This window comes from Gavialis gangeticus, unplaced genomic scaffold, assembly GCF_001723915.1.
Source record: "Gavialis gangeticus isolate Ggan-Ray unplaced genomic scaffold, GavGan_comp1, whole genome shotgun sequence".
NCBI classification, from domain to species: Eukaryota; Metazoa; Chordata; order Crocodylia; family Gavialidae; genus Gavialis; species Gavialis gangeticus.
Window position 1 is genome coordinate 6,312,944 of NW_017729017.1, and position 14,922 is coordinate 6,327,865.

General features: G+C 49.6%; 1 protein-coding gene across 1 annotated transcript in view; it reads right to left on the reverse strand.

Moving 5' to 3' along the window:
• TP53INP2 (tumor protein p53 inducible nuclear protein 2) overlaps positions 1-14,922 on the reverse strand; it is a 78,608-nt gene that overhangs the window by 14,173 nt on the left and 49,513 nt on the right. Inside the window, exons 3-4 of the mRNA XM_019513074.1 lie at positions 3,641-3,679; positions 3,334-3,469 (exon numbers count right to left, since the gene is read on the reverse strand). Coding sequence (XP_019368619.1) covers positions 3,334-3,469; positions 3,641-3,679 — 175 coding nt within the window. The remainder of the gene's footprint in view (positions 1-3,333; positions 3,470-3,640; positions 3,680-14,922) is intronic.

A 14,922-nucleotide genomic window follows, 5' to 3' on the forward strand; every position in this document is an offset into this window, starting at 1 on the left:
AGAAGCACAAGGCCACCCCTGTCTGGAAGCTCACCACCCCCAATTGCTGTCAGTGGCTAACTAGGTGGTTACAATAGATTAATCATCCAGGTTAACACAACAGAGGGTCATGAAGCTTAGCAATGCACAGGAGATTATTAATGGACGTTCATAGTCAAGAGTTCCTAACTGTGTGTGGGTCACTGATGGAACCTACATGATTATTCTCTGCCCTCCTCCCCCAAATCAGACCCTGAAGTCATCAACAGAAAGGTATTTTCCCATGGTGCTGAAGAACCTGGGTGGTCACTGGGGCAGATTCACCAGTCATAGGGTGGTAGGTATGGAAGAGTTCAGGTTGTGAGGAGCTCTAGAAACTCTGGCCTCCTCCATTCAGTGAATTTCTGTTCTTTGAACCACTAAGAATCTCAATGGTGACAAGATTCATCCATCATTCTAAGAGATCTGGCTTACCATCTTGCTTCCCTGACACTTGAACAGGAGAAGTTAGCTGTTTATCTCTACCCTGAACAGCTGCAGAATGCTAGTGGAGTAGGCATTTCAAAGGCTGAAGGGAAGGTGGAGGTGCCTCATGACAAAGCTTCCAAGCAAAATCTACCTCATATTTTGCCCAGCTGCTGTGTCAAGCAAGGCAGGGCCCCCCACTGATGGCTGGGAAGCCTGCTGGGTGTGGGATTTTCTGGATGTTATTAACACCTGAACTGTGTGCCACCTACAGGGATCCTGTGTGGTCACAGAGACAGTGTCAGGGATGCATTTGCTTCCACTTTGAGGCCAGGATGTAGTGTTGGAAAATGAAGGTGCGTAACCAAGTGCATTCAGTGTGTTCAGGCCAAGAGTTTATGAGGAACTGATTCCATTAAGGAAGGTTTTCCCCTTAAAGAAACTTTTTAGCTAAGTCCTACGTAACAAAAACTTTATTGATTCAGCATAATAGTGCAAACTTAAAACCCAGAGACCTGGGTTCCACCTTACTTTCACTCGGTAAAAAGCTCCTGTACCAATGGGGCTGGGTACGTAAGTAATTTCAAATCCTTACCTATACAAGAGGTCCTTACACTGGAGGTGCTACACTGAGCTGTATCCTCATGAGGCAGAGGAGGGCCTTATCCAAAAAGGCAACAAACAAACCAAGAAAATGCTACTGTTTTTCAGGATGATCCCCCCACCCAAAGCCAGGAGTTGACGGGACAACATTCTTATTGAGATGCCCCATCATTTTTGTCTTACATCCTCTTTCATAACACCTGCAGAGCAGCATAAAATGCACTGCAAGTTAGACTTTGCAGCAATTCTTCTAAACCCAATGTGTTAACAGTTCTGAGGGTCTAATTATAATCACTGTGTATTCAGAAATAACTCTGAAGACTAATTTCAGTAACTTACTTCAAATTGTAAAAGAAGTTAAAGCCCAGGGAACTGATCAAATCAAGAGCCAAAGTGATTTTTTCTACTGTTTTTTATGCTTTTTTCTTTATATCTGTTGTTCCAATACATACACCTGTCCTCCATGTACATGACTTTTAGCTTTTGTGGTCCTGTCATCTCAAATGGGAGAAGATGGCTTGGTGAGTAGGAGAAAAAGAATCGAGCAGCACAGGAAGGAAGATGGGAAGTGGCATGTTTGGCTGATAATACTGGGTTTTGTTAGTTCAGGGATATGAATCGTCCCCAGGATGAAAGGCTCCAGCTTGGACACCACCTTGAGCACAAAGAAAGCTGAGCAGGTGGGGAGCACCCTGTTACACCAAGAGGCTCATGGGTAACAGGATGGCGTCCAGTCAGTACCCAAAAGAAGGCTCTTGAAATCCCCCTACATATTTCTATTGCCATATAGCATATAATACATGTAAAGCTCCCTTCCCTTTACTCCTCAATAAACACATAAACACACTGTAGTGTCAGGCTGGGTCTCTTCCTGAGTTTCAGTGGAGGAGCTTTGGATGGGGGGTCTGGAGGCCACACAGATGTTGACTGCCTGGGGAAATCCCTCCAGGTCAGACTCCAAAGCCATCTGGGTGCCATTCTGCATCATCTCCAAGTTGTTTCAAATTCCAGGCTGGAGTCAGTGAGGGCCTCCAACCCAGCTCCTCAGAGTGCAAGCAGGTTTCTGGAGCATTCCCTAGGATCCTTTTCTTATCCCCAGTATTCCTGGAGCTCTGCCAGAGCTCCTTTGCTCCATGCAGCACTAAGCCAAGTCCCAGAAAGGGGTGGATCCAGACGGGGTGCAGTAGCACATGCACATCCTCTTTTGCCGCACATAAGCTCTTAGTGCAGGGTCTGCCTGGGGTCCCTGCTTACCCACAACTCTGGAGCCCAGGGGGTGGATGCATTCACTGCTGCTCCTCCCCTCTTTTCCCCTGCTGCTGAATTTAGCAGGGAAGCAGGGGGAAGGGAAAGGTGAACAGCAGTAGCATTCACCCACTGGGCTCTGGAGCCAAGCAAAAGCAGGGTCCCAGCCAGACCCCAGCCCACGCAGCTGATGAGCTCAGAACTTACTGCTCACACTGAGCTCTGGCAGGAGCCAGTGCTGACTGTACAGTAAGCTCAGAGGTCACTGGGCATGCACAGCACAGCCAAAGTGAGAGGAGGCCACACCCCGACTGTCCCGTTCCTGGATCCAGTGAGGGTCCCAGGAGCACTCTCTTTTCCTACCTTTGCTTTGCTAACTTGTGGCATCTGGGTAATTGCTGTTCAAATAGGACTGGACCCGTTCCTCTCTCCAGAAGGTCCATGCAGTAGCAGAGGGCCTGGCTGCTGTCATGGAGATGTGAATATGGGATAGCGCAGAAGGACTGCCAGAAGTGGTGTAACTAATAGGGGTGCAGATACCCAATCTTAGCCTGTGCTAACTCATTCCAGCAGGAGGTATGTATGTCCCAGAGCAGATTATTGAAACTGGGGTAAGGTTCCAGACAAACCAAATAAAGAATTCGTACATGTGGACATAAGGCAGTTTATAGTAACACATAACATTATCACAAAAAACACTCCTCTGAAGATAGGGCTGTACAAACTCTGATACTCCCCTCCTTCACAGGGGAATCTTTCTTTAAATGTCTAGCCATTTAGCATTACTTGAATGTTAAGAGTGCTCTATCCACTGGGTAAGGCTCCCCCCCACAATACTTCAGGGACAGTAGGAGACCTAAGCTGTAATTGTAGCTCTGCCACTGACTCTGTGTGTGTGACCCTGGCCGTGTCTCCCAACTCCTCTGTTCTTCTGTCTCCCTACCTGTAAAGCAGGGGAGATGTCACTTTTCAAAAAGGCTACATAGAAAAGCAATAGCATTATTATTACTATGATCCACAATGCACTATGGCCAGACTCACCCTTCACTGATCTGCTCATCAGGGCTCTCCCTTTCCACCATGATGCTGTTGCTGGTGACATAGACGGACATGCTGGGGTGTTCAATCAGGAGGTCCTCCATAGGGTTGCTCTCCATGTTGACAGGGGCAGGGCCTTCTGCAGTAAAACAGGGGGGAGGGGTGACAAACCAACTCTCGTCCATCAAGCAGGGATCGGGCTGGGAGGGCACGGGCCTGCCGACACAGTCACTGAGTGAGTGGGGCGAAGAAGTGGTAGGTGGGGGAGACCCATGACGGGAACGGGAAGTGCAAACGGAATCCCTCTCACCTACCCGCTGTTCTTCACCTGAGGCTGAAGCATAACTATCTAATGAGAGACAAGAGCCACCATTCACCAGGTGGGAGCAGCCAGTACAGAAGCGCGAGAGTTTGAAGCCATGCAGAGAGGGAGGAGGGCAAGCGGGGAAGGAAGAATCCAGAAGCAGAGAGACACACACACATACAATGTACAATGGGTGAGGGAGAAGGGGAGGGGGGAGAAAAAGGGGGCATTATTAGTACAAATGACACCCCAACAGCATCATTACTTTTTATATACAAAACTGTGACTGAAAGTATCAACCACCATGCAAAATAAAAGCACCACCACAGCACAGCGAGGCCCCTGCGTGCCAGAGGAACTGAAAAACATGAGAGCACCTGCAAGGAAAAGCAGTAGGGGATGGGCTGTGCTGTGCTTTGCTCTCAGGTAGACATGCTCTTGCCACTGTCCCAAGCCAACCATGGACTGTTGGGAATTAGGAGGAAAATTTGGCTGAAGGTAATTTATGTCATAAGTGGCACTGCAGTGATGCTTATCCTTCATCCATCCAGTCTGAAGTGCTGCTCTACGCAGCCAAGACTGGTGCCATTTACACTCCTCTGTCAAAATCGAGACAGAAGACTCATCTAATGCACTGATTTACTGAGCTGGGTAGCAGCTGTAATGTGCATGAAGGCTAATTGTGCTTATGAAGGAGCTGGAAATCAAACCAATCTACGTTTGTGAAGAGCACCTAGCAACTTTTCCTGCGGGTCTCCTTTACAGTTATACTAAAAATGCAGCCTTACTAAGCCTAACAGGCCAAAGTGCCATTCGGTATGGAGTTCCTCAACCCATTTCTGGAAGGGCTGTGAGAATAACTCATTTGTGGCTGATGGCCCAAACAAAAAATTGAGAAACAAATATTCATGTCAGGTTAACCCAAAACAAAATCTTTTTTGTTTTCTTTCAAGAAACTGGAAACAAAAGCTAACTGAATAAAAAATACTTTCAGGTTGTTGAATCCTTTTTTTTTTCATCTGACCCAAAATGTATTTTTATTTTTTGAGGGTGTTTTTATCCCCTCCTTTGAAAAATAAATGTTTTTAAGCCACCACATGCAATATAACTTTGTAACAAAAAGCTGAAATGATTCATTTCACAAATGTCAAAACAAAACTTTGACTTTTTCAATTTTTTCCCAGTTATTTTAGGGGAAAATTGCATGTCTGGTGAATAACCTATTCACCAAAAATATATTATCTAACCTTTGTCTCTAGACTGTTAGAGGCATGGTTTTTAATCATTTAGGTGGCTTGCGGTGGGAGTTATGCTCTAGAACAGTGGCTCCCAACCTTTTTATACTGCAGACTGGAAAACTATCTAATTTACATATTTAGATTTAATTTACATCTTTAATTTTTATGGGGGGGAGGGGTGCAAGGATTGGATTGGCTTGGGGCACTGCAGCCGCAGGTACAGGGGGACCCTGCAGGGGGGCGGGTTGTGTAGGCAATGGCCCAGGGGACCCAGCTGGGGCTGCTTAGGAAGAAGGGGCTCTGCTGCCTTTCCTAGGAGCAAGCAGCAGACCCATCTCCCCATCCTTGGCCCCAGGCATTTCCCCAGCTGCGGGCAGCGCCTCACTGGGCATGGCCATTGTGGTGGGATGAGGCGCATGGAGCCAGCTGCTCGCCTCCCAGGGGTGCCCCGCTGCCTGCTGGTGGCGGAAGCCACGACCTGGCATGCAACCCACCACAGCCCAGTACCGGGTGGCAGTGCTGTTGTTGGGAACCTCTGCTCTAGAATGCCTTTAAACATGTGGCCTTTACCTACACCCTCTGTTTCTCCTTATTGTCTATCATTTTGACTGAAATGTTTCTCCAGATCTCCTTTATTAAAAGGTATGGGCTCTATGTAACAGGAGGCACCGGGAACTATATAAGCCCTGTACCAGAGGCAAAGACCCAGTGTGATCTGAGCAGGGCCAGAGGTAGGAGTTACCTGCTGGGAGCTGAGGGAAGCAGTACTAGGAACCGCAGACTGGCCCAGACTGTGCTATTAAAGGAGCTCCCTGCACTGACTGAAGAAGCTGCAATGGAGGCTGATGGACCTGTGAATAGGACCAGGGAGGCCCAAGCTGGGCGATGTCAATGTGATTTGAGGACAAGTTGGGGAAGAGGCCTGGAGAAAAGCACCCTGCTGCAACTGGTCATGTGTCAGGTTGGATTTATATTGCTAGTTATAACTGTGAGGCATGGCAGTGGGTGGAGTGCAAAGAGGACACTGATGATGTCCGGGGAAGGTGCTGCAAGCAATAAAGGATTGTTAGTCATTTGTTGGGGCACAGGCTGAGGGCCCAATGAACTGAACTGTGCCTGAGAAGTGAAGGAATCACTGTGGTAGACTGGGGCAACCCCCCAAATTAACATAACATCAAAAGTGTGGTGGGCAAGCACAGAGAGGTACCCTGACTAATCAGGGAGGAGAAAAGACGGGATTATATGGACCTGGGGTCTGGGACAGACATTGCATAAACCAGGACTAAGGACAGACATTCAGAAAACCTATGCCTGAATTGATTCAATCTTTGCAGGTTAATCTAAATCTTTGCTAGGCTAAATAACTTTGTAACCATACAGACATCCCTTCTGGACTGAAAAAATGCTGGCATATGCTTGCAGTCTCAAGCTAGAAACCCTGGGAGGCTAGAGCAGCCCTCCCTTCCCTTCCACAGGGCTGAGCTGAGGGGGCATGGCCAGGCCCCAGCAAGACCCTCTGATTAGGGAGGGGTCCCCCACCCCCTTGATAACAGAGCATTTATCAGCTCTGCTATCAGCATTTAGCACCTCATCAGAAAACAAAGCCTTGCTCATTAGTTCAAGCTCTTCTTAAACAACTTTTTCCAAAGAAAGGAATGCAGGGACATTGCCAGCTGATCTGTTGATTAGCTCCAAAAAGCCCAAGGCAGACACTGGCCTATCTGCCTTACGTAGCATAAGCTAGCATACCAAATGCTGGCTATGATCCGTGCTGTGGGAGAGAGGAGGAAGGGATCTCTGCTTAAGCAGTGAGGGGGGAAGGAGGGTAGAGGGGCATGGGGAAGCTATCAGACCCTGCTGTGCCTGTAAGTCTCTGCCAGAGCTCCAGCCAGGTAGCAGAGGGAAGGGGCCAGCCCAGCTCTTCGGAGCAAAGAGCCCTGCCCAGCCCAGAGAGCATGCCGGGATGCTGGGGGAGTCTGATTTAACTTAAACCAGCAAGGGGTCTGGGACAGACATTGCATAAACCCAGTTCGACCCAAATCAGTTAAGTCTGATACTACATTCAGCCAGGTTTATCTCAAACCGGTTTCAGCCATTTTCAAACTGGTTTATGTGCGCTGAATGTCTGTTCTGTCATAGGTTTAAACCAGTTTCTGATCACTTAAACCGGATTATGTGTAATTTCTGTCCCTAGCCCAGGAGGTGCCATACCTGCCTTTAGTTGTGGTCCTGTTACATTGTGGTATAGGGAAAGATCAAGTTATAAAGTTTTGGTATATCCTGTGGCGGGCCAGTAGGGGGCGCTCCTGCATTGAGCCGCCCACCTCCCTGTGCCCGACCACCTTCCAGGCTCCGAATGCCTCCCTAGGGGCGCCTTATGTTCAGCCAACCCCCTCCCTGGAGCACACTCGCTAGCCTGGGGTAACGTGCTGCCATCACCCCAAGAATGGACTGTTTTTCGGCCCTGTGTCCTTGGGGTAACACAGGCCTAAAGTCCTACTGGTACTCAACCCAGTACAGGCACTTGGGGCACTTCCCCAAGTCCGGGGGCAAAAAGCTATAGTCTCCCTTAGTTCGCAGACCTAAGGGGTCTCTTAGGCATAATTTAGACCCACCCCTCAATAAGTCTCCCACACCAGTCACAAAAGAGGACTTTATTGAGTACAGGGGTAGGGTGAAAACAGGGTACAAGATTGAGCAATATCTTAGAAATCCTAAAGAGCAAACAGTCTGGCTGTGGTAGCCTTTTGATCACGCATCTGAGTTACTGCCAGCTAGATATCTATCAGATCTCGAGTAGCTTACTCACACGCTTCATCCAGAGGCTGGTGAGATCCTTCCTAGCATCTGGCTGTTCCTTGTTCATGAGTTTTTGGGGGAGAAGCTACTTTTAGATGGTACAGCTTCTCTGAACTGCCCCCTCCATGCCTCCAGCCTCACCTCATGGCTGAAGAGACCGCCTTCCGGGCAGTCCTAACTTATACAGCCCCTGTGACCTCATACACCTGGGCCCGTGGAGGCCAGCTCCGGTTGGCTGTCGGCCAACCCATTTGAAATACATCACTAGTTGCCGGGCAGATTCCAACCCACCAGGTAGAAACCTCTTACCCAGGTAAGTGATGCAAGTCAGGTAGGCAGAGGGAGCAGGTTTCCCCCCTCCCTCAGGAATGCAGCCAGCTCAAGTTACCTAAAGAGACAGGCTGAGGGTGTGGTCTCCTCTGCTGGGCCCACCCTAATCAAATGGTCTCAGCACAGAGATTTTAATCACAGTGTCACAGGGCAGAGATTTTCGGGGAGAAACCAAGGTAGCTTTCTGCCACACATCCCCCCCCTCCTTTAAAAGCTTGGATCCGTAGCTTCACAGAGGTATGGAGCCAAGCGTGCTTGCGCTGGGCCTCTTCACGCTGGGCCTTCTGCTCCATCCTTTTCTCCTCCTGCTCCATCTTTTTCAGCTTCAGCTGAGCCTTTTCGCGCTCACGCTGGGCCTCCAGCTCCATCTTTTTCAACTCCAGCTCACCTTTCTTTACTTGAAGGCCTCTCTCTTTCGCCAGATCTTTTAGCTCAGGCGTGGTCATTTGGACGTACTGGTCTGCCATCCTGGCTATCTACACTATCCGGTCGACCCGATGCCAAATTAGAAATTGTTTGCTCAAGGGATTTCAGTGACTCTATTACTCTTCCCAAATTATGCCTGTAAAACAGTAGGGTATTCGGATCCCACCACTTCCACCATGTGTGGTGGGTGCAGGGATTCCACCTCAGTAAACAGCAGGGTATTCGTATCCCACCGCTATCACCATGTGTGGCGGGCCAGTAGGGGGCGCTCCTGCGTTGAGCCGCCCACCTCCCTGCACCCGCCACACGTGGTGGCAGTGGTGGGATACGAATACCCTGCTGTTTACTGAGGTGGAATCCCTGCACCTGCCACATATCCAAGAGCCCTTTGGATCTTATTGATTAAAATGCTTTATGACTTTCTTGGCATCCAAAGACTAAAATAGATTATAGTCATAAAGAGAACTGAATGCTATTTGTATAGACTCGTGCTGGACTCAGTCTAGCATTCACCTCCTGCATGGCACTGAGGTGTGAATGAAACCTGAGATGAATGTGCTGCTGTAAAGCCAAAAAAGAAGGGAGGAGAGAGAGAAAAGCATGAAGTGCTATATGGACTGTCAGTAGCTAGCTGAATCATGTCTCCAGTTCATCCTACAAGCAATGCACCTGCTTACAGTTGGCTACTGTGGCCTAAGGCAGGGATTGACCACCTATGGCCTGTGGACCAGATTCAGCTTACAGAACTATTGGCTCCAGCCCATGGATGTGGGGCTTCAGTGGCATTTGGTGGTGGGGGAAAGCGCTGGTTGTGGGCATTCTCCCAGTGCTGCCGCAGAGCCAAGCTGTGGCACTGCCTGGGTCCTAGTGCCTGTTCAGCTAACCTGGGGTGGCTTATTCCTGCCTGCAGCTGAAAAAAGTGGCCTATACGTGGCCTAAGGGACTTCTGAACTCTTGGTTCTCCTTATGCCTTTGCCACTGAATTGGTGAGGGACCTTGGGTAGGTCCCTTCATCTCCAAGTGCCTCTGTTAACCCAGCTCTGAGGTGTAAGTTTCCCCCCACAATCTACGGATTAAATATATTATGTTATTCAGCTGCTCAGAGAGACGATGTTCAGCATAATAGTTTCTTACCACACTACATTAAATGTGGTACATAGATGATGATGAAGAGGAAAAGCATTGTAGACTAATAATTAACATTAGGGATAATTAGAATCAAAATGCTGTATTATCTTCACTTTTGCCACAGATTTTCTGTTTTGGCTTGGGCAAATCATTAAACTCTTTATCCCTACACTTCTGAACAAAAGGCAAATTACCCCTTACCTTGCATGTGGAGGAGGCAAAAGGGCAGAAGATCATCAGGCATATTGGTATTATTTAAAAAAATTCTGAGCAACCGATAGATAGCTAGATAGATAGATACTTAGATAGATAGATATGTGTGTGTGTGCATGTGTACACAATGCACACACACACATCTCCCTCAATTGCTTTGTGACTCTGGCATTGTTTGGAGAGACGGTTAAAGAGTCAGTGCTGACTGGCCAGAGAGGGCGCAGAAAATGATACGTCACTTCAGATGACATCCTTCCAAAGGGCTTAAGGCAGTCCAGAATTAGCCTCCCAAACAGTAGGGTGTCGTTCTCTGGGTCACTACATGTCAGATTATTAATAGCTGCCTGCAGGCCAGGCAGGGGATTACTTCTCAACCTGAAGACAAGTTTTGAACATTGGGGTTTGCTTTGTAGGGTGAGAGTGCTCTAGCCACACACTGAATTATGAGTGTGAGGTCAGATTCAGAGCCAGGAAGTACAGGGGCACACTCGCATGGAAGCTCCCAGCAAGCCAGTCCCCAGCGTGGGTAAGGGGTAATGTGACCAGGGCAGGGATAACCTACATTCAAAGTGAGGAATGTTTACACAAGGCACAGAGGGAAGAAAAATTGCCTATACAGGCAGCCCCTGCTTAATGCGGTTTCACTTAATGCTATTTCGCTATAGTGCTCATTTAAAATTCATACCTTGTTTCACTTAGCGCTGAGCCAGTTTCCTTATAGCGCTCAGCAAAGCAGCAGCAGCAAGGAGCAGTAAGCGGCAGCGAGTGGGCAGGTGGGCATGAGCTCGGGGCCCACACTGGTGCCACAGGGTGAGGGCCAGCAGGGGCCCAGGGCAGGGCAGCAGGAGTGGGGGGCCTGGGCTCGCACATGGTGCTGGAGCAGCTGGTGGGCAGGGGGCTGGGGAGAAGCGGCAGCGGAGAGAAGCATGAGTGTGGGGCTCCATGGCGCCAGAGCCGGCAGGAGCGCAGGGCATGGGCTGGCACGTGGGGCTGGAGTAGCCAGCATGCAGGCAGAGGGGTGGGGAGAGGCAGTGGTGATGGTGAGTAGCAAAGTACCCAATTATTTCTGTTTACATTAAACTCTATGGGGAAATGGCTTTCGCTTAGCATGGTTCCACTTAGCGCTCGGTTTTCCTGGAACCAATTAAGAGTGTTAAGTGGGGGTTGCCTGTATTCTTCATAGTTTCATAGTTAGTAGGGTCGGAAGGGACCTGAGCAGATCATCAAGTCCGACCCCCTGCCATGGCAGGAAAGAGTACTGGGGTCAAACAACCCCAGCAAGGTGATTGTCAGCCTTGTCTTAAAGACCCCCAGGGTAGGAGCCAGCACCACTTCGCTTGGAAGTTGGTTCCAGATCCTAGCCACCTTAACTGTGAAGTAGCACCTCCTGATGTCGAGCCTAAATCTACCCTCTGCCATCTTGTGACCGTTATTTCTAGTCACTCCTGGTAGTGCTTGGGGGAACACGGACTACCCAAATGCCTGCTGGTCCCCTCTGACTAGTTTGTAACAGGCCACTAGATCCCCCCTCAGCCTTCTCTTGCGGAGGCTGAACAGGTTCAGGTCCCGTAGCCTCTCCTCGTAGGGCCTGCCCTGCTGCCCCCGATCATGCAAGTGGTCCTCCTCTGGACCCTCTCCATGTTGTCTATATCCCTCTTGAAGTGTGGCACCCAGAACTGGACGCAGTACTCCAGCTGCGGCCTGACCAGTGCTGCATAGAGGGGAAGGATCACCTCCTTGGACCTGCTGGAGATGCATGTGTGGATGCACAGCAAGGTGTGGTAGGCCTTCCTGACTGTTCTTGTGGTATCCAGCTGCCTGGGCCAAGCAAATTCTTGTTCAATTCTGTCTAGTCAAGGACTCTTAAATTTTCAACAGATTTTTCCTGCCTCCTTCCCTGGCCCAAGAGCACTCCTGTATCCTTCTTCCACCCACACTGCTTTCCTTCCTTCACATCTGGGCAGTTTCAGAGAGACTAGCACAAGTCAGTCACTACTGCTCTCCGCATCTGCTACGCATCACTAGCTGCCTCTTTCTCACTTCTTTCTCAACTGGGGCTAGATCCCAAATGTTCAAGTGATTTGTTATCATGTCTGAGCATCACACAGCCAACACCAGGATGGGGACAGAGAAAAAGAGGAGACCCTTTTAAATGCAGTTTCATTATCTGACCTAGCGCACTTAGAAACGAAGCAGTGAGTTAAAACATTTAGCTCAGGTTAGTGGCTTATTGAGCCTTTGTCTCTCTTGAAGTGGGCCAGTCTGGGATGCACTTGTTTATCACTGTTCTTTCAGCTCATCGGGTAGAGGCTGGATCTCGCCAGCTTAGCTGTGACTGCTTTGCATAACTCCTCTCTTAAGCAGAGGTCTGGAACAGACAGATCCATGACTGGCAGGTGGGATGTATTAGCAGCCATGCTGGGGATTACTGAGGGAGAGGGGCTGTTACTAGCAGGAAGACTGTGGAGCAGGGGTGGGCAAAATGGCAGATCTAGCCAGTGGCCAGACTCCATTTCCCAACAGCCCTTGCCAATGGCTGGTTTCCATGGAGATGGCAGCAGCAGGGTGCCTTGGCAGCATGGGGCCAGGGTTTCCAAGGACACCAGCCCCAGCAGCACTGGTAGGGTGTACAGCTGGCTGGGGATGGCTGAGGTTGGGATCTTGCATCAGTGACACTGTGGTCCAGAGCCAGGGCAGACCTGTGATCTGCTGCCTGTATGCCCCTGCTTGGGGAGTGTGGGTAGTAGATCACAGGTCTGCTCTGGCTCTGGATCATGCTGTCACCACTGCAAGATCCTGGCACTGGAGCAGCTCCCTGCCCTGCCAGCACTGCTGGCCCTAGTGGCATGGGCAGGGGCTGCTGGGAAATGGAGTCTATTGCAAGCCTGATCTGGCCCATGAACCAGACTTTGCCTGGCCCTGCTGTAGAGAGTACAAAATTAATTGATGGACAAGCTGTGAGCTGCAGGCCTGGTCAGCTGGTGTGAAAACAGAAAGCCATAAAGAAAAATAGAGTCTTCTGTACAAAAATCAGTTGTAGGTGTCCTAGTTAGGCTGAATCATATGTCCCCCACTAGTAGGCACCTGGAGACACTCATGCTGGTGTTTCTGTTTGATAATATTTCCCCCTCCCAATAAACCATCACATACTTCAGCTATCTGTAGAAAGAGCTGACCAGCTGAGCCAGACACACTGACGGCAGGCTGGCTGAGCATGTGCATGCTTCAAAAACCACCTAATTACCAGACTTCTGCAACTACCCTGACTTCTCCCACCCACCAAGTATGGCCACCAAGCTGCTCCAACCCCCCCACCCCGATCACCAAGAATACAGGGAACCTTCCAGCCTGCCTCTGTCTGGCCTGTGTGGGGAGCAGGCATCCCCAGCTGTCCTTTCTTGATTGTAGCACCTTCCCCAGAATCCTCAGGGGCCTCTTTCCACCCCTGCAGCCACTTCCATACCTCCCAGGCACGTCCTTCATTACTTGTCCACCCCACTGATTCCTTGCCTAGCACCTTCCTATTTTTTCACTCTGAGTCAGACCACTCTCTTCTTCCTGTGTTCCCATTTCAGGGGACAGGTGCTCACTTAGTGGGCCTGGGAGTGAAGTTTAAAATGCCATCACCGCAGCAAACTTCAGATCACTGCTGGTATCTGGTCACTTGCATGAGTGAGGTCAGCCCAAAGCTTTTGAAGGACAGGTAATGCCTGATCCTAGGGATCTTAGAGAAATTAATTCTCATCAGTCTCCTTCCATCAGGCAAAGTGTGTCCTCAGGACAAGGTTAACAGGTCTTGTTTTTGCATTGGGAAGTAGTTATTAGTCTCTTGGCAGGAGGTCTAAAAATATCTGTAATATAAGAGTGACCCTGGTTTATAAAGAGACTGCAAAGGCACATGTTTAAAGTAGAGTGGCAGGAATAGAAAGGCTGGGTCTGCAGTGTACAGAGACAGGCTTGTTTGTTTAAGTTCTCTGCATAATTTGCAAGTAAAAGGTCATAAATTGCCATTGCAAATGGTTGAGTCATCTCACTCGCAACAGAAATGCGAAGGCACACACTGTCTTCCTTAACAAAAGGAAGCCCCATCTGTGTTGGGAAACTGGCTTGCTCCTGACAGCAATGGGTCACCCTACAGTGGGTTTAGGAATAGCTTAAGTGCTGGTGGGGCAGTAGTGCTTTCACTATCATTTTCTATAGGTGCAACTGACTTGATTCCAAAGAACAACATGCCAGAGAACAGCAGCTGGGCTCCTGGTAGAGGTCTTGAGATCCAAAGAAGCCGGTGTTCTTGATGGAGTGCCCTTGGGTTGTTTTGCCTCTCTTGTTGGCCCAGTGAAAGCCAAGCCTGCTGAATTCAGGGTATGATACATTCAGGGGGAGTGTGGGCAAATCTTGGCATGACTGGCAGGTTCCTTGTTTGATGGAAGTAACTGTTCTGATTAGCTGGCTCATGCCCCCAGAGGATCTGTCATGAGTGTATCCTTAGCCAGCAGAAACAGACATGCAGCCAGCCTGGCAGCGTGGGGTAGTGCACTGTGTTCCTGGGTAGGGAACTTGTAGTTTGACCCCACACCATCTGAGAAGTTAATACTGTAGAAGAGGCAGAACCTTGGCCACCAGGGTGGGAAAATAGACCTTGACTTGCTCCGGGGGGCAGCAATGGCAGAAAATGCTCAGCAAGCTCTTGGCAGGGCTGGTTGCTGATGCACATTTTTGTTTTTGAAGTGTGTTTCTGTTGTCCCAGCTGGGGAAGGGCTGTGGGGATTTGGAACAGCCTAGAAACAGGAAATAGCAGGGGTCTCTCTCCTCTGAGTGTCATCTGCAAACCAAAAATGGTACTTTCTGCACTCCCATGTTCCCTACCACAGACACAAAGCTTAGCTCCAGGGAGCACCACTATACAGGGAAGGAGAGGCTGGGGGCTTGCCTCTCACCAGTGCAAAAGCAGGGCCTCCAACAACAGGGAGCTGCAAGAGTGCTCAGGAGTGCGGGGACATGGTCAGGAAGACTAACCGCACCTTGTCATGCATCCACAGATGCATCATGGGCAGATCCAAGGAGGTGATCCTCCCCCTCTCTGCAACACTGGTCAGGCCACAGTTGGAGTACTGCGTCCAGTTCTGGGCGCCGCACTTCAGGAGGGATGTGGAC